Source organism: Hyperolius riggenbachi, chromosome 12, assembly GCF_040937935.1.
Source record: "Hyperolius riggenbachi isolate aHypRig1 chromosome 12, aHypRig1.pri, whole genome shotgun sequence".
In the NCBI taxonomy this organism is placed as follows: domain Eukaryota; kingdom Metazoa; phylum Chordata; class Amphibia; order Anura; family Hyperoliidae; genus Hyperolius; species Hyperolius riggenbachi.
The window spans coordinates 4967688-4992169 of NC_090657.1; the positions used below are offsets into that span (position 1 = coordinate 4967688).

Genomic DNA, 24482 nt, shown 5'->3' on the forward strand with positions numbered 1-24482 from the left:
CTTAGGGCCTTTCCATAGCATGTGTGATCTCTTGTGTATCTAGAGGAAATGGGATCAGAACGGATAACAATATTACACGCCCATCCTAAACACAAAATTAAAAAAAAAAATCATACTACAATTAACCCTCCCGGCGGTTTATTAAAAATCCGCCAGGGGGCAGCAAAGTCTTTTTTTTAATTATTTTTTTTTTCATGTAACGAGACAAAGTCTCGCTACATAGACAAAGTCTCGCTACATGATAGCCGCTACTCAGCGGCATCCCCCCAGCCCCTCCGATCGCCTCTGGCACTGATTGGCCAGGCAGCGCACGGGGTCTGGGGGGGGGCCTCACGGCGCGGGGAGCGCCGCGTAATCGGCACAGAGCGGCGGCGATCAGAGGGCAGACGCAGCTAGCAAAGTGCTAGCTGCGTGCTGCAAAAAAAAAAATTATCAAAATCGGCCCAGCAGGGCCTGAGAAATCCCCCTGCGCGGCATAGCCCGAGCTCAGCACAGTCTTACCGCCAGGGAGGTTAAAAGTGCCCTTAAAAATACACCAGCTGCATTCTCACTATTTAATTCTGGCCATCAGATTCAGATAGCACAGACAGCACCGCCATCTTGTGGATGGTTTGTAGATGGTAAAGAAATGGCAAAGAAAACTCTGTAGAGGTCTACCCGAGGTAAAGCAAACCCTCCCTATAATGGTTGTGAAATGTTGATAACAACGAGCCTGGAGGAGAAGGAGGGAAGGCAACGTCACTTCTCCCACAACCACCTATGAGCTTTGCTGAAAAAAGTGCCGGACTTCCGGTTCCGGCGCCTACATGAGAGGAGGGAGGTAGAGGAGCTCCGCTAAAACCTCCGTTCTTCCACACTCCCCCGCTGCCGATCAAGCACCGAGAACTGTATCTCTCGGTGGCATACAAACCCCTGCAGCATCGGGAGAGCCAATGGACAAATATCTGACCAGATCCGCCCGCAGAGATCAGAAAAGCCGCCGAGACGCGCGGGCTTCCAAGATGGCGTCGGATCGCTCCGAGCAAAGCCCGAGCCCAGAGAAACATTCCCCAAGAACTTGGGACACAGACAGCATAGATGATGAGGGGTCCCAGAGCGCACTACGAAGCGGAGACTATCGGGCCATAGCTAAGGAAGTGGCCAAATACATTACCCCAGACCTGAAGGCGATCGTGGAGGGAGCGGTGAAGAAGTCCCTGGGACATGTGACTCGCCAGATACAGGAACATGCTGGCAGACTAGGGGAAGCTGAGAAGCGCATAATGACGCTAGAAACAGACCTTGATGCAGCCACTAGACAGCTAGAGGATTCCCGCAGGCAAAACAGAATGTTTTATGATCGCCTGGAGGACATGGAGAACCGCTCCCGCAGGAATAACTTGCGCATAGTGGGGCTGTCTGAGAAACATAAGATGGCAGACATTGACGACTTTTGTGAGAAGACACTACCAGAGCTGTTGGGTGTCCAGGAGATCTGTCGCGCGGAAAGACCGCATAGAGTGGGACCGGTGAAAGAAGGAGGAGGAAAAAAGTCACCAAGATTGGTAATGGTCCGCTACCTGGACTACAAGGACAAGCAGAAACTCCTCACAGCGTTCAAAGCCCGCCAGGAGCCCCTCATGTATGAGGAGAGACGAATAATGATCTTTAACGACTACTCTCTAGATGTCTCGAAACGTCGACAGACATTTAATGCAGTTTGCTCGGAATTAGTAAAGAGGAAAGTCAGATTTGCCCTGATGTACCCAGCCACTCTACGAGTCACGGCAAAGGATGAAGAAATGTACATTTTCAAGAAGCCAGAAGATGCGGAAAAGTTTTTACAACACCCCACGGCATTCCGTAGCCCGACCCGCACCCTTAATCCCAGCCCTTCTGGCAACCCCCAAGCTGCGGACACTTGAAAATGACAGAGGACGGTGAGTTAGCCAACTTAAAATCTTCTTTTGGTTCTCCCTGTTGGAGGTGGTTAAAGTTTAGAAGCAACTAGGACATAAAGCATGGCAGTCGGTTTATAAGTGTCAGCCTGCTGATAAGTGGAAGATGGAGGTTTTACGAGTCTTAAGACTGTGTCTAGGACTTTTGCTCGGATTTTCCTGTAGGGAAGAAGTGAAGTCTGGAAAAATATGGTACAGAGCCCAGAGGAAGAACTCTGGGATGAGGCAGAACAAGCCTCGATACTGTAAGGATGGGAGGGTAGAGGGGGGTGGGGGCAGGAAATTTAAGAGATCACTCCATGCTCAGAGACAGTTTGATATTTGGCTAATGTGTTTTATTTGCTGGATCTTGCTGCTGTTTGAGAGGTGGTGGACGAAGTGCCTTTCTGACGGGTATGACAAACTGCAATATAATATACGTCCTCAGATAGAGCCTTGACAATCAAAATAGTAACATGGAATGTCAAAGGCCTGAGGTCTCCATCAAAGAGATCACAGGTACTGAGGCACCTAAAAAAATTACGGGCGGATGTAGCCTTATTACAGGAGACGCACCTGAGAAGCGGAGAGGCCAAATTTATGCGTAAGCAATGGGTAGCAGATTGTTATGAATCTCCAGATCGGAAAGCGGGAGTCATTACCCTGATCAGCAAGGCACTTCGAGCTAAGTCTGAGTTGATGCAATCTGATAAGGAGGGGCGATTATTGGGGGTAAGACTTCAATTACCAAGGGATACGCTAACTATCTTTAATGTATATGGCCCCAATACAGGGTCAGCCCAATTCTTTCAGGACATTCAGTGGAAGATAACTAAAGGCACATCTAATAACCTTATAATAGGGGGAGATTGGAATGAGGTACCACATCCGATGGAAGACAGATCAGGGAATAGGCGGTGCACACTGCCATGCACTCCCAAGAAATCACCTTTACATCAATTCCAATCAGCCCTTCAGCTCACTGATGCTTGGAGGTTCTTACACCCATATGATAGGGAATTTTCCTTTTACTCCAGAGTACAGGATTCCTTCTCTAGACTGGATTGCATATTTGTTGATGAACGGCTAACAGGTAGAATAAGTGGAGCAGAAATACAAGATCTGATAATCTCAGACTATTCCCCAGTAACGTTGGAACTTCATGAACGAATACAAAGGGGGACTGATGTGCTCTGGAGATTTCCCTCCATTTTATACAGAGATGAGAGCTTCCATTCATTATTGAAGACTTGGTGGTTGGTTGGAATATAGGGAAGATAATAAGGGACATAGGGGAACCCCCATCTCATTTGGGACACAGCCAAGGCAGTGCTGAGAAGCAGAATTATAGCATATATGGCCACAAAAAAAAGAAACCCAATAAATCATATGCGGATGCAGTTCTATGTGTCCGGGAGGCATTCAATGCTTACAAGGCAACCCCAAATGATAAGACGAGGGAGGAATGGCAGAAAGCAAAAGCTAGCTCTGACCGCTGTTTCAGAGAGAGGGAAACTCTACACAAATCCTACAGTGAATTAAAATTCCATAAATATGGTAGTAAGGCAGGGCGTTTATTGGCCCTTATGGCACGTGGCCATTTCACCCCCTTAGAAATACATTCCCTGAAAGATGAGAAAGGTAATCTAGTGAATCACCCCAAGCAGATAAACGAGGTCTTTTATCGAATCTATGAATCTCTCTACTCAGACACAGAACAATCAGATGATAAAGCAATTGAGGAGGTCTTGAGTCGCCTATGGCTAGAATCTTAAGCAAAAAGATAGAAGGAATGCGAATAGGAAGAGTAAAGCTGGTGCAGGCACTATTCGCAGACGACCTCCTATTTTTGTCTGACCCAAAAACTCAACTACCACAAGCCCTGGAGACTATACGTGAGATAGGACAATACTCAGGTTTTAAAATCAACACAGGAAAGACCGAAATGCTGATGCTCTCTAAATTTGAAAACCTAAATGAAGTTAGAGGGCTTGGTGTTCAGCTAGCAAGAGACAAGATACGGTATTTAGGGGTTGATATTGGCAGAGACCCTAGCTCCCTATATACACGGCATTTTACTCCACTAATAAAAGATATAATAACTCAACTACAAGGATGGCAGGGAATACCGTTGGGGGTCGCAGGAAGAGCAGCATTAGCTAAGATGGTTAGCTTTGGGAGGCTATTACACCCCATGCAAGTCATTCCCCTACTTCTGAAACATGCAGATGTTAGAACGCTAAATATGGCCTTTACTAAATTCCTCTGGAGAGATAAACGCACACGTATTGCACTGAATAGACTGCAGCTGCCTAAAGAGATGGGGGGGGCTGGGATTCCCAAATATAAGAAAATATAATTTGGCTTGTATGTTCCGCCATGTCAGAGACTGGGTAGCAGACACTGCACACTTTTGTAATATCATGCTAGAAAAGCGAGATAGCTGAATCCTGGGAACTAACAGGCTTACTCCATGCAAATTGGGCCTCCCTGCTCGTTCGTCTCAAACATAATGCGATATACAGAGACACTCTGGTCACATGGCGAGAAGTCCGGAAATTGTATCGGCTACCTTGGAGAATCTCAAAGTACATGCCACTAGAGGGCAACCCCGGGTTTTCCCCAGGATCTATGCATAAAAATTACTTAGAATGGGCAACAAAGGGCATCACAATACTGGGGAACCTATTAAACCTCCGAAATCATAGATTTCTTACCTTCAGGGAGCTGATACAACAGTACGGAATATCGAGAAAGGATTTTTTGATTTATGGCCAAATTCAATCCTATGCAAAAACCAATTTAAGAAATATACAAGTAATAGCAGATATACTCCCCTTCGATACCTTTTTGAAACCTAAAGGGGAAAAGGTCTCCCTATCGGATATCCAAAAGGGGTTAGCTAGTGTGGGAATGGCAGATAAAGCTTCTAAAAACATGAAGGGCTGGGTAAAGTACTTCCAGGTACCCCAAATAGAACAAAGAATCATAGAAGGAAATAATGTCCGCCAAATTATTATAAGCGAGAAATGGAGAGAATCTCATCTATTAACCTTCCTGGCGATAACCCCGAGGTAAGCCGCGCAGGAGGTTTTCACAGGCCCTGCTGGGCCGATTTGAGTAATTTTTTTTTTTGCTGAACGCAGCTAGCACTTTGCTAGCTGCGTCAGCACTTCGATTGCCGCCACCCCACGCTCGATCGCCGCTATCCGCGTCGCAACACAGCCCCCCCCCCCCCCTACGCTGCCTGGCCTATCAGCGCCAGGCAGCGGCAAGGGGTGGATCGGGACTCCCTTAGACGTCACGACGTCCATGACGTCATCCCGCCCCGTCGCCATGGCGACGGGGGAAGCCCTCCAGGAAATCCCGTTCTTTGAACGGGATTTCCTGATCGCCTATAGCCGGAGGCGATCGGCGGGGCTGGGGGGATGCCGCTGAGCAGCGGCTATCATGTAGCGAGCCCTAGGCTCACTACATGATTTTTAAAAAAATAAATAAATAAATAAACGGCTGCGCTGCCCCCTGGTGGTTTTTAATAGACCGCCAGGAGGGTTAATGATGTACCAGGCCAAGTATGCATTTAACATAAAATATAATCCCCCGAAACCAGGGTACATAAACCATTGTCCGAAATGTTCTCTCCCACAAGCAAATATGGTACATTGTATATGGGACTGCCCTGTTATCCAGAGGTTTTGGGACAATGTACCGTAATTGATTTTATGAACAAACTGGTAAAGGGCTCTCTGCCAAAGGACCCCCTTTTGCTTCTATTCAATGCTGCTCCCAAAGAGAGCCCAAATGCGAAAACCCAGCATCTCCAGGATATTGTCCATATCACTCTCTTAGCCGCCAGGAAATCTATATATAACAAATGGATTTATTCCTCAGCTCCATCACTTTGGGATGTACAGGAAGAAATGAGTCACCTAATGCAAATGGAAAAACTGGATGCCAGCATGAACAAGGAGAAAGGAACAAAGAAGTTCTTCTCCAGATGGAAGCCATTTCTTCTAGCCACCTTGTCAGCGCCGGAGCTACAACAGCTAGTCACCCCTTTCAAATAGACTTCATGGTACGCAAATGCAGACATAACAGGATCTCTGGGGCGACTGAAAGTAGTAATGGCTGATGACATCTAGAGTGGACCATATAATTTGAGAAACAAGCCAAGGAATTGGATTCAACGACTTGGGACATTCGTGAGCATGGAGTGATCAAAAGGGTGGGAGGGGAGGGTAAAAGTGAGGGGGGGGGGTTAAGGGGAAAGGGTGGGGGGGAGATAGGAGGGAAGGGTGAGAACTGCTGTAACTGCTAACCTTTCTTGTTGAAACATCCTATTTGTCAAAGTTGGTTTAAAGTGGAAAATGAATAAAACATTTTGAAAAAAAAAAAAAGTGCCAAGTCAGATTTTTCGATGTAGGGTGTGGCTGCCCAGAGCTTGGCATGGATCCACTCAGTGCAAGTGAGAATTTTGGGGCACATCATAGAGATTTAAATACAACTTAGGTAGGAACAAAAACAACCATCTATGTAAGACAGTAGCAGGCAGAGGATAACCCACCCCCTCCAGGCGGTACAGTACCAACCTGTGAAACAAACGTAAGGTGATGACATGGGGCGCTTTCTGACCCCGGGCCTCCTTCGCAATCACTGTGCTGATCCACACTATGCAGTTTTATCGTCTCTGTTGTGGAAATAAATTACATAAAAGGGAAGCAGAAGGGAGAGGGATGTGGCAGACGTGTTTATTTACTTTTCAGCAATGCAAATTATCTGACTGTCCTGTAGTGATGATCAAACATATGCAAATTCTTCCAAGCTGATGCAAATTTTTATGCAAATGAATGCAGTTTGAAAATGGACCAATCAAATTAACACCAGGTTTAAATGGATGGATCCTTTTTCAAGTTGCATATATTTGCATACAAATTTGCATAATTTCAGAAGTATTTGCATGTCATTGATCATCCCTACTGTCCTGCTGAACCTCTTCGTGTAATACTTTTAGCCACAGACAACGTCAGATGTTCTGACTTAAGTCTGACTAGATTGAATTGCACACCTGAAACAAGCGTGTGGCCAGACAACTACAAAATAAATATGGCAGCCTCCATGTGCATCTCTCTTCAGGCTCCCTTTTATGCTAGGTACACACGATACTATTTTCTGGCAGATTTACCTGCCAGATCGATTTTTTCCAACATGTCCGATGTGAAGTTCGATCGATTTTTCTGATCGATTTCCATAAACGTGAACGGAAACAAATCAGATAAGTGATCAAAATTCAGATCGGACATGTTGGAAAATAATGATCTGGCAGGTAAATCTGCCAGAAAATTGTATTGTGTGTACCTAGCATAAAAATCTCATGCAACATGACCAGAATCTTTTCTAAGCCAATAGTGGCAGGTAGGGAACGTTAACGAGATGTAAATAATTCTAAGTTGATGCAGAATTATGCAACCGTATGCAGCTAGAAAATAGACCAGTGGAACCTCAGCAGGATTTGATTGGCCTATTTCCAGGCTGCATAAATTTGCATACATAATCCTGCATTCATTTGGAATGATTTCTTTCTCAGTGGCAATCCCTGGTAGCAGCTCTCCTTCCATTGTACTAACAAACCTGGATAAGAGAGTCAAAGGTCTTCTTCTGATGGTGTTCAGGGATGATCTCCATAAGCAGCTGGTATTCACTCTGTGCAAGGCGTACAAAAGCACTTATGCAGAATACATAGGTGTCAATCTCAAGGTCGAGGACATCTTCCTTTCCTAAATCACAAAACAGCCAGGTGGTAAAAACGTTACATTGTGGTGGATCACTAAACCAGATCTGCAATGGAATGAAGCCGTGTTCACTTCAAATGTTTCATCTTGTTCAGGTGATTACTACTGCATGATATGGAATAAATAAGAAAGACCGAGAGCCCAATATAGTGTAGTGTGTATTGGAAACCGTGGATAAATGTAAGTGTGAGATGAATATACTCACAAACATGGGTAACCTCTTAGGCAACCACTGTAGATGCAGGTGAGGAGATTAGACCTGTCCTCACTCAGGGTTAAGATGTCGCTCTCTGTAGATCAGGAAAGTAGGGGTAGGTCACCCCTCCACCAGGGGTGGACACAGTATTATTGTAAGAGAACAGAGGCGCCAGCAGGATAAAAGGTAATACAATTTTTAAAATTTGCTGGGTGGCAGTGGTGGGCTTACCTCCGGAAAGCAGACTCAAAATACTGTCTGAATTAAACCAATAAATGTATTATTGGTACCCCAACAGATGTAACGCATTTCTCAGGCACAGCCCACTTCATCAGGCAATAAGATAGGGGACAAACAGTAGCTCGTCAGTAGCATGAATAGCACCTCTGTGACAGGGGACAAACAGTAGCTCGTCAGTAGTACAAATAGCACCTCTGTGACAGGGGACAAACAGTAGCTCGTCAGTAGCACGAATAGCACCTCTGTGACAGGGGACAAACAGTAGCTCGTCAGTAGCATGAATAGCACCTTTGTTACAGGGGACAAACAGTAGCTCGTCAGTAGCACGAATAGCACCTTTGTGACAGGGGACAAACAGTAGCTCGTCAGTAGCACGAATAGCACCTCTGTGACAGGGGACAAACAGTAGCTCGTCAGTAGCACGAATAGCACCTCTGTGACAGGGGACAAACAGTAGCTCGTCAGTAGCACGAATAGCACCTCTGTGACAGGGGACAAACAGTAGCTCGTCAGTAGCATGAATAGCACCTCTGTGACAGGGGACAAACAGTAGCTCGTCAGTAGCACGAATAGCACCTCTGTGACAGGGGACAAACAGTAGCTCGTCAGTAGCATGAATAGCACCTCTGTGACAGGGGACAAACAGTAGCTCGTCAGTAGCACGAATAGCACCTCTGTGACAGGGGACAAACCGTAGCTCGTCAGTAGTACGAATAGCACCTCTGTGACAGGGGACAAACAGTAGCTCGTCAGTAGCACGAATAGCACCTCTGTGACATGGGGACAAACCGTACTCGTCAGTAGCACGAATAGCACCTCTCTGACAGGGGACAAACAGTAGCTCGTCAGTAGCACGAATAGCACCTCTGTGACAGGGGACAAACAGTAGCTCGTCAGTAGCACGAATAGCACCTCTCTGACAGGGGACAAACAGTAGCTCGTCAGTAGCACGAATAGCACCTCTGTGACAGGGGACAAACAGTAGCTCGTCAGTAGCACGAATAGCACCTCTGTGACAGGGGACAAACAGTAGCTCGTCAGTAGCACGAATAGCACCTCTGTGACAGGGGACAAACAGTAGCTCGTCAGTAGCACGAATAGCACCTCTGTGACAGGGGACAAACAGTAGCTCGTCAGTAGCATAAATAGCATCTGTCACAGAGGCGCTATTCGTGCTACTGACGAGCTACTGTTTGTCCCCCATCTTATTGCCTGATTAATTCAGACAGTATGATGAGTCTGCTTTCCGGAGGTAAGCCCACCGAGGAGGAATGCCACTGAAAGCCCCACAGAAAGAGAATTCCATAATTACTAAATCAGCACACAAGGCAGTTTTTATCATTTTTTTTTAATTTTTATGGTTACTGTTAAACAAAATGCTGGATTTATCAAAGAAAGGCACCAGTTTATTTCAGGTAATCCAGGTAAGAGTACCCAGAATTAGTTAAAGAGTACCGAAATTATAAATTACAGTTTGCTTTAAACCTAATAAGTTGCCAAGATATATAAAATCACACACAAAGTATGATTTTCTCACCCCCAGGGTCTGTATTGTACATATGGGCTTGAAATCCCCGTCCCCCTGTCTGCAATCGGGACCTGGCAAAACAAAAATTCTAGCCATGGGCGCAAAGGATACTGGGGGATTTATGCCCCGACTCTGCGCCCCCCCCCCCCCCCCTCAACAAATAGAGTGGGTAATGGAACCAGAAAAAGTTCTTCAGTCCCCATTTCCACAGAGGCCCGCCTTGAATCGTTTGCCAAAGATTCAGCAAGGTTCCAATTCAATAAAAAGCAAGGTTACACATGAAACAATGGTTACACATTTAGGGTATGTATGTGTAGAGCAGGCATGGGCAAACTTGGCCCTCCAGCTGTTAAGGAACTACAAGTCCCACAATGCATTGCAGGAGTCTGACAGCCACAGTCATGACTCATAAAGGAAAGGCAAATGCATTGTGGGACTTGTAGTTCCGTAACAGCTGGACGGCTGAGTTTGCCCATGCCTGGTGTAGAGCCAGTTAAAACTTTAATGGAAGACATATTACAATTTAGCAAACTTGTGTTCTGGGCTTTCATTTGCGTTGAATATTTAAATATAATCACCATAAACATAAAAATAATTTATAACAGGATATTAAGAGGGAACACAGTAGAGAGTGAATTTCAAAAGGAAAAAGGGCTATAAAAAGAAAGGAGATGAGAATAAAAAAAAAACAAAGAATGGTGGGCAAAGAAATAGAGCTTTGTGCTGACTGAGGAGCAGCAGACAGATCAACAGAAGGTCAAAAGTGTAGATTGTGGAATAAAACAGCAGCGACACATTCCTGATATCCTGGACTGCGGGGCTAATGGACTAAAGTGCAGTAATATTGCTGCGCACAGACAGCGCATGGCAATATTACCGTTACTACGGCAACACTGTACCGCGGGTTACACTATAAGCAAAACCCACGTGTGATGGTTTCTACGGTAATGCACGTTACTACTATTAGTAACACACGTTACTGTAGCAACACTGGCACTATGAGAGTACCACGGGTCATGCTAATAGAGTCACTCCTGGTACAGTGCTGCCCTTAGTAACGGTAAAGCTGCCCTTAGTAACGGTAACGCTGCCCTTAGTAACGCTAATCGCGCCATGCGCTGACTGCGCACAGCAGTATTTCCACACTGAAAGAGAGTCTGAGGTGGGTTTAAAAAAATAAAAAAAATAGGCTACCTGACCTGGGGCTGAGCGGATCAGATAGCCGCAAAAACCGCCGCTCCCGTGGGCTGCAGTAGCCCACTTTCACTTGCCTGACCTCTGGGTCATGTAGTTGCACGGAGAGTCTGTGTGTCTCTGATAGGGTGCAGGTAGGCGGGGGAGGGGCAGCAGGCGTGGCCAGGGAGAGACAGCTGCCCAATGGGGAATTCCTCTCCTCTCTGTTTACCTCCGAGCTAGCAACAAATCTTGTTGCTAAACTCGGGGGGGTGGGGGGGGGAGGAGGTATAGCGCGGCGGTGGGGGGGGGGCAGAGAGCAGCGGTTGGGGACACAGGGCCAGGTCATGAGGCAGAGAACGTGCCCCTGTGTCCCATCTGCACCCCATATCCCCACCTCAGGTTCTCTTTAAGTGCATCAACCACTATTTAAGATGATTTCACACAACAGAAGATGGAGAACAGTGCTAGGAGTCTGCTTTATCTAAGCTGCACTTCACATCCTATAGAGTTAGAAGAGTACATGAGAAGAGAGAGAGAGAGAGAAAGAAAACAGTTAAAGTGAAGAGGAGGGAGAAGGAGGATGCAGAAGGGAGGATGGATGGATGGAGGAGGGAGGACGGAGGAGAGGGATGAAGGGAGGGAGGGAGAAGGGAGGATGGAGGGAGGATGGATGGATGGAGGGAGGATGGATGGAGGAAGGGAGGGAGGGAGGGAGGATGGAGGGAGGATGGATGGAGGGAGGATGGAGGGAGGGAGGGAGGATGGAGGGAGGATGGATGGAGGGAGGATGGAGGAAGGAAGGGAGGGGAGAGAAAAGGAGCAAAGAGGGAGTGTAAGAAGGGAGTGAAGAGGTCAAGAGATTGACTAATTGACCGAAGTAAGCAGTCCATCATATACAGTAAACTCTTGATCAGGTTCTGCTCCCTCTATACTGACTTGACCTCGGTAACAATCACTGCTTCTAGGCTTCATTGTACACTATGTAGCCAAGGGAACCTCCACAAACTAAGTAGAAGAGTACTCACCTGATGTGCCAAGTTTTTCTGCGAGTGCCTCTCCGTGGTATCGGCCACGTGCATCTTGTTCATAACCTAATCAGTGTGGAGGGTAGGGATACTTTTATCCAATACATCATAGGAAGGCCTGTGCCACACAGAGCAGCAGTCCGGTGTCCACATAGGAAGGGGTGATGATGCAGCACCGGGTATTATTATAACACCAGATTCCTTTACAGAACCATACAGGCTACATGCTTCTGTGCCCCCTGCTGGCGGACACATACAGGCTACATGCTTCTGTGCCCCCTGCTGGCGGACACATACAGGCTACATGCTTCTGTGCCCCCTGCTGGCGGACACATACAGGCTACATGCTTCTGTGCCCCCTGCTGGCGGACATGTGTAAATATTGCTCACAATGCCCAATGAATTGTATTTCATGCTATTAAAGTGGATCCGAGATAAACTTTTACTCCTTGCATAATTGTGTTCCTTACATATAGTTTATAGGGCATTCCTCAAGCCAAATACTTGTTTTGTTTTGTTTTAATACCCTAATTTCCTATAAACTAAACCAGCCACACCCACAGCTTCTCCAGAGTGCCTTGGCGCTTGCAAGGGATTGTGGGATTTCAGTCTGGGCAGGTGAAAAAGGTGTTACTAGCTATAGATTTCAGAGGCAGAGTTTTCACAATCTGAGAGCTGCAGTGCAGATACAGATCAGTTGCCTGAGTAAGGGCTGGTTCAGACGGACGCTTGCGGAGCGTTTACCGCAAGCGTTCGGACCGTTGCGGTAAACGCTCCCATTCAAGTGAATGGGAGCGTTTACACCGAGCTTTTGCGCGCTTTTACCCGAACGCGGCGTTCGGGTCCCGATTTTCGCGAGCGTTCGGGCTGGCCCTGGAAGCAACATGTAGCTTCCAGGGAGCGGCCAACCGCGACAGCTAATGTTCCCCTACGGGGAAAAAAAAAAAAAAAAAAGGCGACCGCGTCACGACGCGGTCGAAGGCTACTGAAAGCCTGACCGCGCAGCCGCCGCAACGCCCCCAGACGCGACGCTACGCAGACGTCCGTCTGAACCAGCCCTTATGGAGGAGATAAGAGTGGAGTTTTCACAGAATATGCAGATTAGCATGCCTAGATACAGATAAGCTTGCCTGTGCGTGTAATTGTGTAATAGTGACAAGCAGAAAACATGTCTGCTCCCATTGTATCACAGGAAAAAATATTAATATACTGTTGAAGCTGTTTGCAGCTAGATTTGCTGTGTAAACTATCTAAACTTTAGATAAGATATATAGACAAGTCACTTGTTATATTTAGTTTTTCATCTCCGATCCGCTTTAAGTATCCTGGGGAACTTAACATCTTTCTTGAAGCAGGAATGCATTTTTATTCCTTGTGAAAGCAAATAGGATCCAATTTCAAAAGAATGTAGCCTGCTTTTCATACCCACCACCAGATTAAAATCTGAGATACAGTAAAAGCTACAATCCCAATCAGCACCGAAGAATTGTGAAATTACCTTCAAGGACTCCAAGGCTGGAGCCTCCCTTTTTCCCATCGAGCCCGTGCTGCGAGTACTGTTTAAGAAGATTCTGAGCCTTGCGGATAGTTCCTGTCACCAAGAAGAGAGCAAGAAAAAGAGGAGAGCAAGAGAGGAGAAAAAACATCTTGGAGAATGAGCAGGAAGAGGCCAAACACCAAACTGGAGGTAAAGGAGCACCGAGCAGAAGCTCAGAGAAGACAGGCGGTCACCATATGGTAAAGCTCATTTAGTAAAGTATTTCAGAAGCATTTCATATCACCGAGTTACACAGCAGGCTGTCAAATGAACAAGAATTCTCGTTATGAAACCCATTTATTAAACTTCCTCCCAATCAGCAGCTGATCCCCCCTTTCCCAGGAGAAAACTTTACCTTTTCTCGAATAGATAATCAAGGGGATCTGTGTGGCTCATACTGTAGTGAAACTCCTCCCACAGTGTGATGTCATGGCCATAGTCATGACAGTTTCCTGTCTGTGAGCCTCGTTGCATTGTAGGAAATAACAGGTGTTTTCAACTGCCAAGGAATCAGTATTTCCTTCTGTGCATATGTAGATCTATAATTGTTAATGGGTGTGCTTATAGGTAATGGCAGTTAATGCGGTCTAGCTTTTTCTTGGTCTGCCAGTAGTAAAGAGGATGTTTCTAGTGTTAAAGAGACACTGAAGCGAAAAAAAATGATGATATTATGATTTGTATGTGTAGCACAGCTAAGAAATAAAACATTAAGATCAGATACATCAGTCTAATTGTTTCCAGTACAGGAAGAGTTGAGAAACTCCAGTTGTTATCTCTATGCAAACAAGCCATTAAGCTCTCCGACTAAGTTAGTCGTGGAGAGGGCTGTTATCTGACTTATTATCTCAACTGTAAGTGAACTGTTTACTTTTTCTCTGCTAGAGAAGAGGTCATTACTTCACAGACTGCTCTGAAAGAATCATTTTGAATGCTGTGTGTTGTGTAATCTGCACATATTATAGAATGATGCAATGTTAGAAAAAACACTATATACCTGAAAATAAAAGTATGAGAATATTTTCTTTGCTGCTAATCTTCTAGTAATTATTCATAGTACACAACCAATTCACTATATCATATTTTTTTCTCGCTTCAGTGTCTCTTTAAGCAAGCACTCAGGAAGGGAAAACTTGGTGTGCCCAGACTCAGTACTCCGCACTCCAGTACTCCAATAAGCAATCTACAGTAGCAGCTGCTACAGATGACCTTTTAACCTAGTTTATGAAGAAATAAAAGAGCTTCAATACATATTGGTGGTGCCGACTCTACTGTGGATTGAGTAGTAAAGAGGATGGCCTGCAGGCTCATTGGGGATCAAACAATATGAACTAGTTACAAGGCGACTATCAATCATTTATTGATCTCATCTATTTTTTACTTTGCTATGTATTGATTTTTTTTCCCTACTACTATTTTCTTGGTCAAGTCCCTCTTTAATTAACCATAAATAAGGTCAGCTTTTGCAAGTACATATACTAAACTGTGACGGTAGCAATTGAGTAAAGGACACCTGATGTTTGTAGCTTTGGTTAGTAAACTAACAGAAGCCAAGTACTGCTAAAATTACAGATTCCTTAAAGAGAACCTGTGGCGAAAATAACCTAATGAATAACATTGATTATTTGTTTACAATATTGATTTGTAAATTATTTAGTTAGTGTTTTCCCACTGTAAGATTTTCCTAATCCTGGAAATGTATCATAGGTGACCAACTTTAGTCCTGCCAGGTGATCTCAGCAGAATGTTTGCTGCTAAGAGCTCTACATACAGGAAGGGAAATACTGCTTTCTTGGCAGCTGTTATTTCCCACAATGCAATGTGGTTCAAAGCCAGAAACTGAGAGCCATGGCCCTGACTTCACTCTGTGGGAGGGGTTCCAATCATTATCAGCCATACGATGGCCCCTGATGATCTATTCAAAGATAGGTAAAGATTTATTGTGGGAAGGGGGGTATCGTCTATTGATTAGGATGAAGTTCCACACTGGGTTCCTCTTTAAGTTTTGGACAAGAGTTGGAGTGGGAGTACCATTTGTTCAGGTCAACATTGAACTCCAAAATTGTTTTTACATTATATTCATTCAATGAGAGGAGACACAAGGAGACAATATTGGTAACAGGCTGACATAGAGGTACACCACAAACATTGGAAACCTCTGCAACAAACGTAACAGCCAAAGCAATCTGTATATTAGAGGCATGGAGGGAAAACCAGATTGCTAGCGTTAATAGTTTGTCTTGTTGCGTCACCTTAAATGAAAGCTGCATTTATATGTTCAAAAAACAGTTACTGATCAACTTGACCGAAGTTTAAAATACATTTTCGTTTGACAAGTTAGCATAGCTGTTTTATAAACATCCTAAAGAGAGACAGCATGCTGTGTGCAGAAAATACACCCAAAGTTACTGAGAAGGCAGCAGAGACCCAGCCAAGCGCTTGTTAAAGCAAGGAAGATAGAGAGAAGCTCATCTCTCAGCCGCTAACCGGGACACACGGAAAGGCTGCAAACTCTGCTGGCTGCAGGCTGACAAAAAAGCATCATCATGTTACATCAAAGCTTATTAAATAACACAGCAAAGTACACAAAACAGTGACATGTAAGAATATGAGAACAATGGACTGGCAGGAAACACACGTGAGCTGCTATCATGTCCTATGACAGGCACATGCTGTATGTAATGCAGGGCTGTGGAGTACAAAAATCATCCAACTCCGAAGAGTACCAAACCTCCAACTCCAGGTACCTAAAACTGCTCCGACTCCGCAGCCCTTGCAGGACTATGCAGGACTATGCAGGGCTATGGAGTGGGTACAAACCCGACTCCAGGTACCCAAAACTGCTCCGACTCCGCAGCCCTTGCAGGACTATGCAGGGCTATGGAGTGGGTACAAACCCGACTCCAGGTACCCAAAACTGCTCCGACTCCGCAGCCCTTGCAGGACTATGCAGGGCTATGGAGTGGGTACAAACCCGACTCCAGGTACCCAAAACTGCTCCGACTCCGCAGCCCTTGCAGGACTATGCAGGGCTATGGAGTGGGTACAAACCCGACTCCAGGTACCCAAAACTGCTCCGACTCCGCAGCCCTTGCAGGACTATGCAGGGCTATGGAGTGGGTACAAACCTGACTCCAGGTACCCAAAACTGCTCCGACTCCGCAGCCCTTGCAGGACTATGCAGGACTATGGAGTGGGTACAAACCAGACTCTAGGTACCCAAAATTGCTGCGACTCCGCAGCCCTTGCAGGACTATGCAGGACTATGGAGTGGGTACAAACCAGACTCTAGGTACCCAAAATTGCTGCGACTCCGCAGCCCTTGCAGGACTATGCAGGGCTATGGAGTGGGTACAAACCCGACTCCAGGTACCCAAAACTGCTCCGACTCCGCAGCCCTTGCAGGACTATGCAGGGCTATGGAGTGGGTACAAACCCGACTCCAGGTACCCAAAACTGCTCCGACTCCGCAGTCCTTGCAGGACTATGCAGGACTATGGAGTGGGTACAAACCAGACTCTAGGTACCCAAAATTGCTGCGACTCCGCAGCCCTTGCAGGGCTATGCAGGACTATGCAGGGCTATGGAGTGGGTACAAAACCAACTCCAAGTACCCAAAAATAGCTCCAAATCCACCTCCACAGCCCTGATGCAATTTCTTTATGACCCTCCAGACCTCAGCAGCAGCAGGGTAATCATCCCCTCAGTTACTGTGAGGAGGTACCGCTTGTTCCATTGCATATCAGCACTGCACAGTAGGAAGCGGGGGTCACACAGGGGGAGGGGTCATAAAGGGCCCATTTAGGGGGCTCAGCCTGGACGGTGCCCTTATCCAATAAAAGGATATAGCTGGAAGCAACAACACTGAAATTAATGACTTGTTAATGCAAGGAAAGATGGCTTGAAGCAATATTCCATGTTCTGGGGTGTTAGAAGAGGCAGCGCACAGCTCCATAGGTGAAGCGTGTATCGAGTTAATGCCAGCTCTGAAAATAGCAATTCATTTACTGGCTTTTTTTACCTGGCATGAAGACTGCTGGTCATCGGGACATACAAGAAAGAGAGAGCCGTGTCAGTTTCTCCTACACAGGGACGGAACTTCTGTATATTCTGTATATTGCGATGCCCACTTTAAAAATTGGCAGTGTGGTTAAAGGGAACCTAAACTGAGAAGGATGTGGATTTGTCCTTGTAAAATAATACCAGTTGCCTGACTCTCCTGCTGATCCTGTGTCTCTAATCCTTTCAGCCACAGCCCCTGAACAAGCATGCAGATCAGGTGCTCTGACTGAAGTCAGACTGGATTAGCTGCATGCTTGTTTCAGGTGTGTGATTCAGCCACTACTGCAGCCAAATAGATCAGCTGGCCTGCCAGGCAACTGGTATTGTTTAAGAGTAAACATCCATATCCCTCTCAGTTTAGGTTCTCTTTAAAGGAAACCTGTAAACAGAAAAAAAAAAAAAAAAAAAGTTTACACATACCTGGGCTTCTCCCAGCCCCCTGCAGCCGTCCTGTCCAGCGCCGGCACTCAAAGATCCTCCGGTCCCCCGCTGCAGCTCACTTTCCTCACCGCAGACTTACAAGTCAACTGCCACTGTGCCTGCGTGGCCCTGTTCATGTACGAAAATACCTCGTACTGCACAGGATGCTCCTAGCGACACGAGTGAGGACGTGCACGGCCGCCGACTGACATAACATAAGTGAGTCACGGCAGGAGAGCGGAGGATCTTTGAGTACCAGTGCGGGACAGGACGGCTGCAGGGGGCTGGGTGAAGCCACAGGTAAGTATAAAAAAGAAAGAAATAAAAAAAAATGTCCCCCCGGTTTACAGGTTTTCTATAACATCAGGCAGCATTACCATAAAAAGTGATACTGAATCAACTGTTTGGATTCATCTTGCTTCTTCTAGGACAACTGTAATTGAGAAGAATACAGAGGCTGCCATATTTATTTCCTATTAAACAATACCAGTTGCCTGGCAGCCCTGCTAATCTATTTGGCTGTAGTCGTGTCTGAATCACACCAGAAACCAGCATGCAGCTAATCTTGTCAGATCTGTCAAAATTGTCAGAAACACCTGATCTGCTGCATGCTTGTTCAGGGCCTATGGCTGAAAATATTAGAGGCAGAGGATCAGCAGGGCTGCCAGGCAACTGGTATTGCTTAAATGGAAATAAATATGGCAGCCTCCATATACTTCTCACTACAGTTCTCATTTAAGCTGCTGTTCAGGAAATGCCATTGAAAATAAAGAAAACCCTGAGAATCCACCATGAGGAGATGGACTGGCCCAAAACCTGTCGGTTCCGTCAGACTAGTACAGGTGCGATATAGGCAGTGTTCCCACTTGTGCAGGGGCAGGGGGGGGGGGGGCATATGGGCCTGCGACATATGTGCTCCCCAATAGGCTAAATGGGTGATCTCCTCCGCCTGCCCGGGATTATCGCAGACTACACAGAAGAGCAGTCTGCTTACTGCAATGGTTCTGTTGCAAAACAAGGAAGGCTAAGCTTCCATTCACTCCGAGAACAATGCTCGGCGTCCTCGGATCCGGCCTTAGAAAGCACTGGGGATGGAATTCTGGAACAGGATGAAACTCTTATGCCATTACTAGTTACACATGTATTGTCCAGCCTGACCTGGTCTCTTGGCTGGCTTCTTGGTCGGGGTATCCTTCCTCTTGTTTTGCACAGCAGGAGAATAGGGGATGCCAGTGGATGAACTGTTCTTTCTGAAATGTTCCTTCAAGCCTTTGATGGATCGGTCTAGTTGGCTGGAGCGGATCTGGTAGTACACATTCATAAAGTCTAGAGAAATAACGATCAGTAGTCAGTGATGCCATTTACAATACTGCAGATCTAAAGGAAATTACATGAATTAAAATAAAATAAAAAAGGCACAGGTTACACACTAAAACCAGGATTACCCCCAAATTAAAGGGAACCTTAACTGAGAGGGATATGGATGTTTCCTATTAAAGGGACTCCGAGCATCTCTCATGGGTATGCCTTTAAGACTCCGACCAGTACTGCAAAGTACCTAAAGATGCATACCTTTCTGTAGCTTGTGCTCTCCTCTTTCATTTGATGCCTGAATCGCCGTTCTACACCAAATAGTTTTCGTTCAATTTAAAAACTGCGGCTGCCATCTTGGCTATGTTATAACGTCCAGGTCACCCCTGTCTTCTCTGTTAGAGAAGTGCATCACTGAATGAAGCAGGAAGAGGAAGTGACACGCATGGCCATTGCAAGAGGCTCCTCCAGAGGGGTCATAGTACGACTTTGTTGGAAGTCGTCTGGCTTAAAGGCATGCCCATGAGAGGTGCTCGGAGTCCCTTTAAACAATACCAGTTGCCTGGCAGTCCTGCTGATCTCTTTGGATACAGTAGTGGCTGAATCACACACCCGAAACAAGCATGCAGCTAATCCAGTCTGACTTCAGTCAGAGCACCTGATCTGCATGCTTGTTGAGGGGCTGTGGCTAAAAGCATTAGAGACACAGGATCAGCAGGAGAATCAGGCAACTGGTATTTTAAAAAGGAAAATCCATATCCTTCTCAGTTTAGGTTCCATTTAAGGATTTGTAGCATAAAAGCCAACTCACATTGGCTAGAAATTGAACCCAGGTCTCACTGTGTGGTGGGCAAGCACCTTAACCGCTGTACAACCAACACTACTAACTGAAGCTGGCCTAGCATGTACCATTTATGCTCAATCCAAGAGAAACATTAGGCTGCTTAAAGGGAACCTTAACTGAGATTGATATGGATGTTTCCTGTAAACAATACCAGTTGCCTGGCAGTCCAGCTGATCTTTGTGACTGCAATAGTGGCTGAATCACACCCTGAAACAAGCATGCAGCTAATCCAGAGTGACTTCAGTCAGAGCACCTGATCTCCATGCTTGTTCAGGGGCTGTGGCTAAAAGTATTAGAGACACAGGATCAGCAGGAGAGTCAGGCAACTGGTATTATTTTAAAAGGAAAAATCCATATCCTTCTCAGTTTAGATTCCCTTTCACTCACCCCCTCCTGTTTTTGCTCATATCTAACAGTATACTCAAGCAACATGCTGTATCACACAATTGGCATTGGTTGTCAGTACTAACCTAAAAAGCTTTGAAGATTTTATTATTACCCTTTAGTTATAAAGTGCCTACATATTATGCCGCGCTATACAATACAGTCTTAAAGGAAACACATGGCAAAATCATGGAATAAACAAGGGAAGGAAATGGACCCCTATATGGTAGTTGAGGGAATTACAAGTGGCTGGCAGTGATGGCAATTTTGAACAGGCAGAAGGACAGTTTATCCATTTTAGAAAAAGCAAGAAGTTTAGAATCAGGATGATACCATTTATTGGCTAATTTAGAAGACAAGCGGTGAGCTTTCGGCTATGAAGTCTTCATCAGACTGATTCTTGTATACTGACAAAGCTTAGAATACAGCTTATATGCACTGGACATTGAAAAGGAGATACATTGTTCTGCAATAAAAGTCAGTGTATTAAAGTGGACCTGAACGCAGAACTTTCTCTCTGCTCTAAAAGATACACAACGGCAGAATACCCTTTAACCACCTTAGCGGTATGGACGAGCTCAGCTCGTCCAACACCGCCGGAGGCTGCCGCTCAGGCCCTGCTGGGCCGATTTACATCAAATAAAAAGCAGCACACGCAGCCGGCACTTTGCCAGCCGCGTGTGCTGCCTGATCGCCGCCGCTCTGCGGCGATCCGCCGCGAGCAGCGGCGAAAGAGGGTCCCCCCAGCCGCCTGAGCCCTGCGCAGCCGGAACAAAAAGTTCCGGCCAGCGCTAAGGGCTGGATCGGAGGCGGCTGACGTCAGGACGTCGGCTGACGTCGATGACGTCACTCCGCTCGTCGCTATGGCGACGATATAAGCAAAACAAGGAAGGCCGCTCATTGCGGCCTTCCTTGTTTATTCTGGGCGCCGGAGGCGATCGGAAGATCGCCTCCGGAGCGCCCTCTAGTGGGCTTTCATGCAGCCAACTTTCAGTTGGCTGCATGAAATAGTTTTTTTTTTATTTAAAAAAAACCCTCCCGCAGCCACCCTGGCGATTTAATCAGAACGCCAGGGTGGTTAAACAAAAAAATATTTGTTACAGCTGATCCCAATCTTAAAGAAAACCTGTAACGAGAAAAACCTCCCCTGGGGGGTACTCACCTTGGGTGGGGGAAGCCTTCGGATCCTATTGAGGCTTCCCCTGTCCTCCTCGGTCCAACGGCGGCGGCAATAAAGCTCCCGGAACAGCGGGGATGTAAATATTTACCTTCCCGGCCCCAGCGCAGGCGCAGTATTGGCTCTCAGCTCGGAGATAGGCGGAAATAGCTGATCTCTGTCGGGCCGCTGTACTGCACAGGTGCAAGTCTCCTGCAAGTTTCCGGCGCCTGCTCAGTAGAGCGGACCCGACGGAGATCGGCTATTTCCGCCTATCTCCGTGCTGAGAGCCACAACAGCGCCCCCCGCTGGAGCCAGGAAAGGTAAATATATCAGTGCTTGTCAGGCTTGTGGAGGGAGGATTCCGGGAGACTTCGGGGGAGCCAGCGCTGGACTGCCTGCAGCTACAGGGGAGGGGGAAGACCCATTGGGACCCTGAGGCTTCCCCCTCCCGAGGCGAGTACCACCCAGGGAAACAATTTTTTTTTTTTTTTTTTTTACACAGGTTCTCTTTAAAATAAATCTACACTGTTCTACTTCCCGATTCATTGAAGCAGACATATTGTTTACAGCCTGTGCTTTCAAATGGGCTGATCTGCCATAGGCAGTCGGGTGACACAGGGGAGGATCAGATTACAACTTGTGATTAGTAACAGATGAGGAGGAATTAGACAGGCTAAACTCTCTAAATACATACAGGGTGCATTTCTCTGTGTTTTCCTTCTGTTCTGTGCAAGAGTTCAGATCTACTTTAATTACAACATCAAAAGGCATCCAAGGATTTGTATTGCAGTGTAATGCTTTTTAATGTCCAGTGCATATAAGCTGTATTCTAAGCTTTGTCAGTATACAGGAATCAGTCTGACGAAGGCTTCATAGCCGAAAGCTCACCGCTTTTCTTCTAAGTTTGCCAATAAATGGTATCATCCTAATTCATAACGTCTTGCCTTTACTGCTGGCTAACACGGAACAATACTCTACTGCTACCACTACAGTTCAGAAATAAAGAAATGTTGTCATGACTGATGCGATTAGTGTTCAGTGCAGTCCCCCATTATCAAGAGACTCAGGCTTCTTTTTGACAATTGTGATTGTCACTAGATGCTAGCAACACAAAAAGAAAAACGCAGAAAAAAATGCAGCAAGCAGGACTTTCTTCTTAAAGGGACTCTGAGCAGTAAAAATAAATGAAATTGGTACTTATCTGGGGTTTCCTCCAGCCCTCCGTAGGCTGCGAGGTCCCCCAGTGTCCTCCTGGCTCCTCTCCCGGTCACGCTGCAGACTTCATTACCGGCGGCACCAGGGCCAAATGTCGGCCCGACACTTCCTGAACAGTGACGCTACGCGTCGTCCTGGCAGCCGCTATATGTCATCACGTCAGCCGGCGTGACAGTCCTGCACATATGCGATTCAGTGTTAGAAGACCGCGCATGCGCAGGACTGTCACGCCAGCCAAGACACATATCGGCCGGTGTGATGACGTGTAGCATCACCGTTCAGAAAGTGTCAGGCTGACACTCAGCCCTGGTGCCGCCAGTAATTTCTGCAGTGTGACCGGGAGAGAAACCAAGAGGACGCCGGGGGACCTCGCGGCCTACGGTGGGCTGGAGGAAACCCCAGGTAAGTACCGATTTCATTTATTTCTACTGCTCAGGGTACTTCACATCAAAAATCAGAATCACGTGTAGAAAAAAAGCACTCTATGGAAAGGCAAGCAAAAAGACAAATGACAGACATACAGAACAACAGTTGGAGCCTGAGCTTTGCAGAGAGATCTCAGACACTCCAGCACCTGGAATACACACCCTGTGACGCCATTTATCTCTTGGTATTTTGGTTCATTTTACCCTTAAAGAGAACCTGTACTGAAAATAAGTCCAAATAACCATACACAGGTCATACTTACCTTCCATGTAGTCTGCTCATCAATCTCTTTCTCCTCTCCTGCGTCCTGTTTGTCCTCTGTGATCAGTGGAATTCTCCAGCCTCCATTTTAAAAGTGGCCATTATCCCTTAACAGCTTCCTGGTCAGCACACTGTTACACTGTAACATTGCCCACCTGAGCCATAGGGAACATGGACATTACCTTGCACATTCAGTTGTAACTGACAGCTGCTGATATATAACTGACAGCAACTGGTATATTTCAGTTCTGACAAAATATTGTCAGAACTGGAAGGGATCACTGTAAGAAGAAAATGGTGAGCTTCTGAGAGGAGCTGACGGTGAGGTTAGTATGTAAGATTCATTTGCAGCTACATCATGTGTTTGTTTTAAATAATTGTACTCAGTTCAGGTTCCCTTTAAAAATAGCAAGGAAAGTGTAATACAAGTCTTATGCTGGGAATACACGGCTCGTTTTTGAGCCAATAAGATGGCTCGATAGATTATTTCCGACATGTCCGATCTCCGGCCCAATTGTTTCCCCGCTCGATCCCAGATAGCAGTGAATGGAAAAAGATAAGAAAAACGAGCGGAAGAGACTGCGGAATCGAGAGGGAGAGTCGTGCAGCAAGATTGAGCCGTGTATGTCCAGCACAAGTCTTCTACTTCCCATCACAAAACAAGTAGACACTGTAGGAGTCCCACAAGGTCATTTACAGAAGGACTTTTAGGCTGAATACTCACCACCGACGAAGGTAGATGAATCCAGCGGTGTCTCCCACATGACGAGCGTTCCATGAGCCATCTTCTGACGGGTATGCGTGACATCACACGACTTACTTACTTACTTGTGGTGTCGTCGGGGTTGATCTCATAAACAGAGGTAATCTTACAGACAGGTAAGATTACCTGTTTAAAAGATCAACAGTTTATTGGCCCATCTTTTATGCAATGGGCGCCTCCACCAGTTTTAAGTGTCTTGAATAACGTCTTTAGAGGCGATAGTTCTTTAGCTT

General features: G+C 46.2%; 1 protein-coding gene across 9 annotated transcripts in view; it reads right to left on the bottom strand.

Annotated features, from left to right (window-relative positions):
- The window catches only part of EXOC7 (exocyst complex component 7), a 152599-nt gene that overhangs the window by 76660 nt on the left and 51457 nt on the right, over positions 1–24482 (bottom strand). For 2 of the 9 annotated variants that reach the window (XM_068263597.1, XM_068263600.1), the window contains exons 6-9: positions 19045–19212; positions 17426–17437; positions 13369–13461; positions 7545–7690 (exon numbers count right to left, since the gene is read on the bottom strand). In XM_068263597.1, coding sequence (XP_068119698.1) covers positions 7545–7690; positions 13369–13461; positions 17426–17437; positions 19045–19212 — 419 coding nt within the window. Of the gene's footprint in view, positions 1–7544; positions 7691–11870; positions 11937–13368; positions 13462–17425; positions 17441–19044; positions 19213–24482 lie in introns of all 9 variants that reach the window. The other 7 variants (XM_068263596.1, XM_068263599.1, XM_068263601.1 and 4 more) reach the window with 4 other exon arrangements.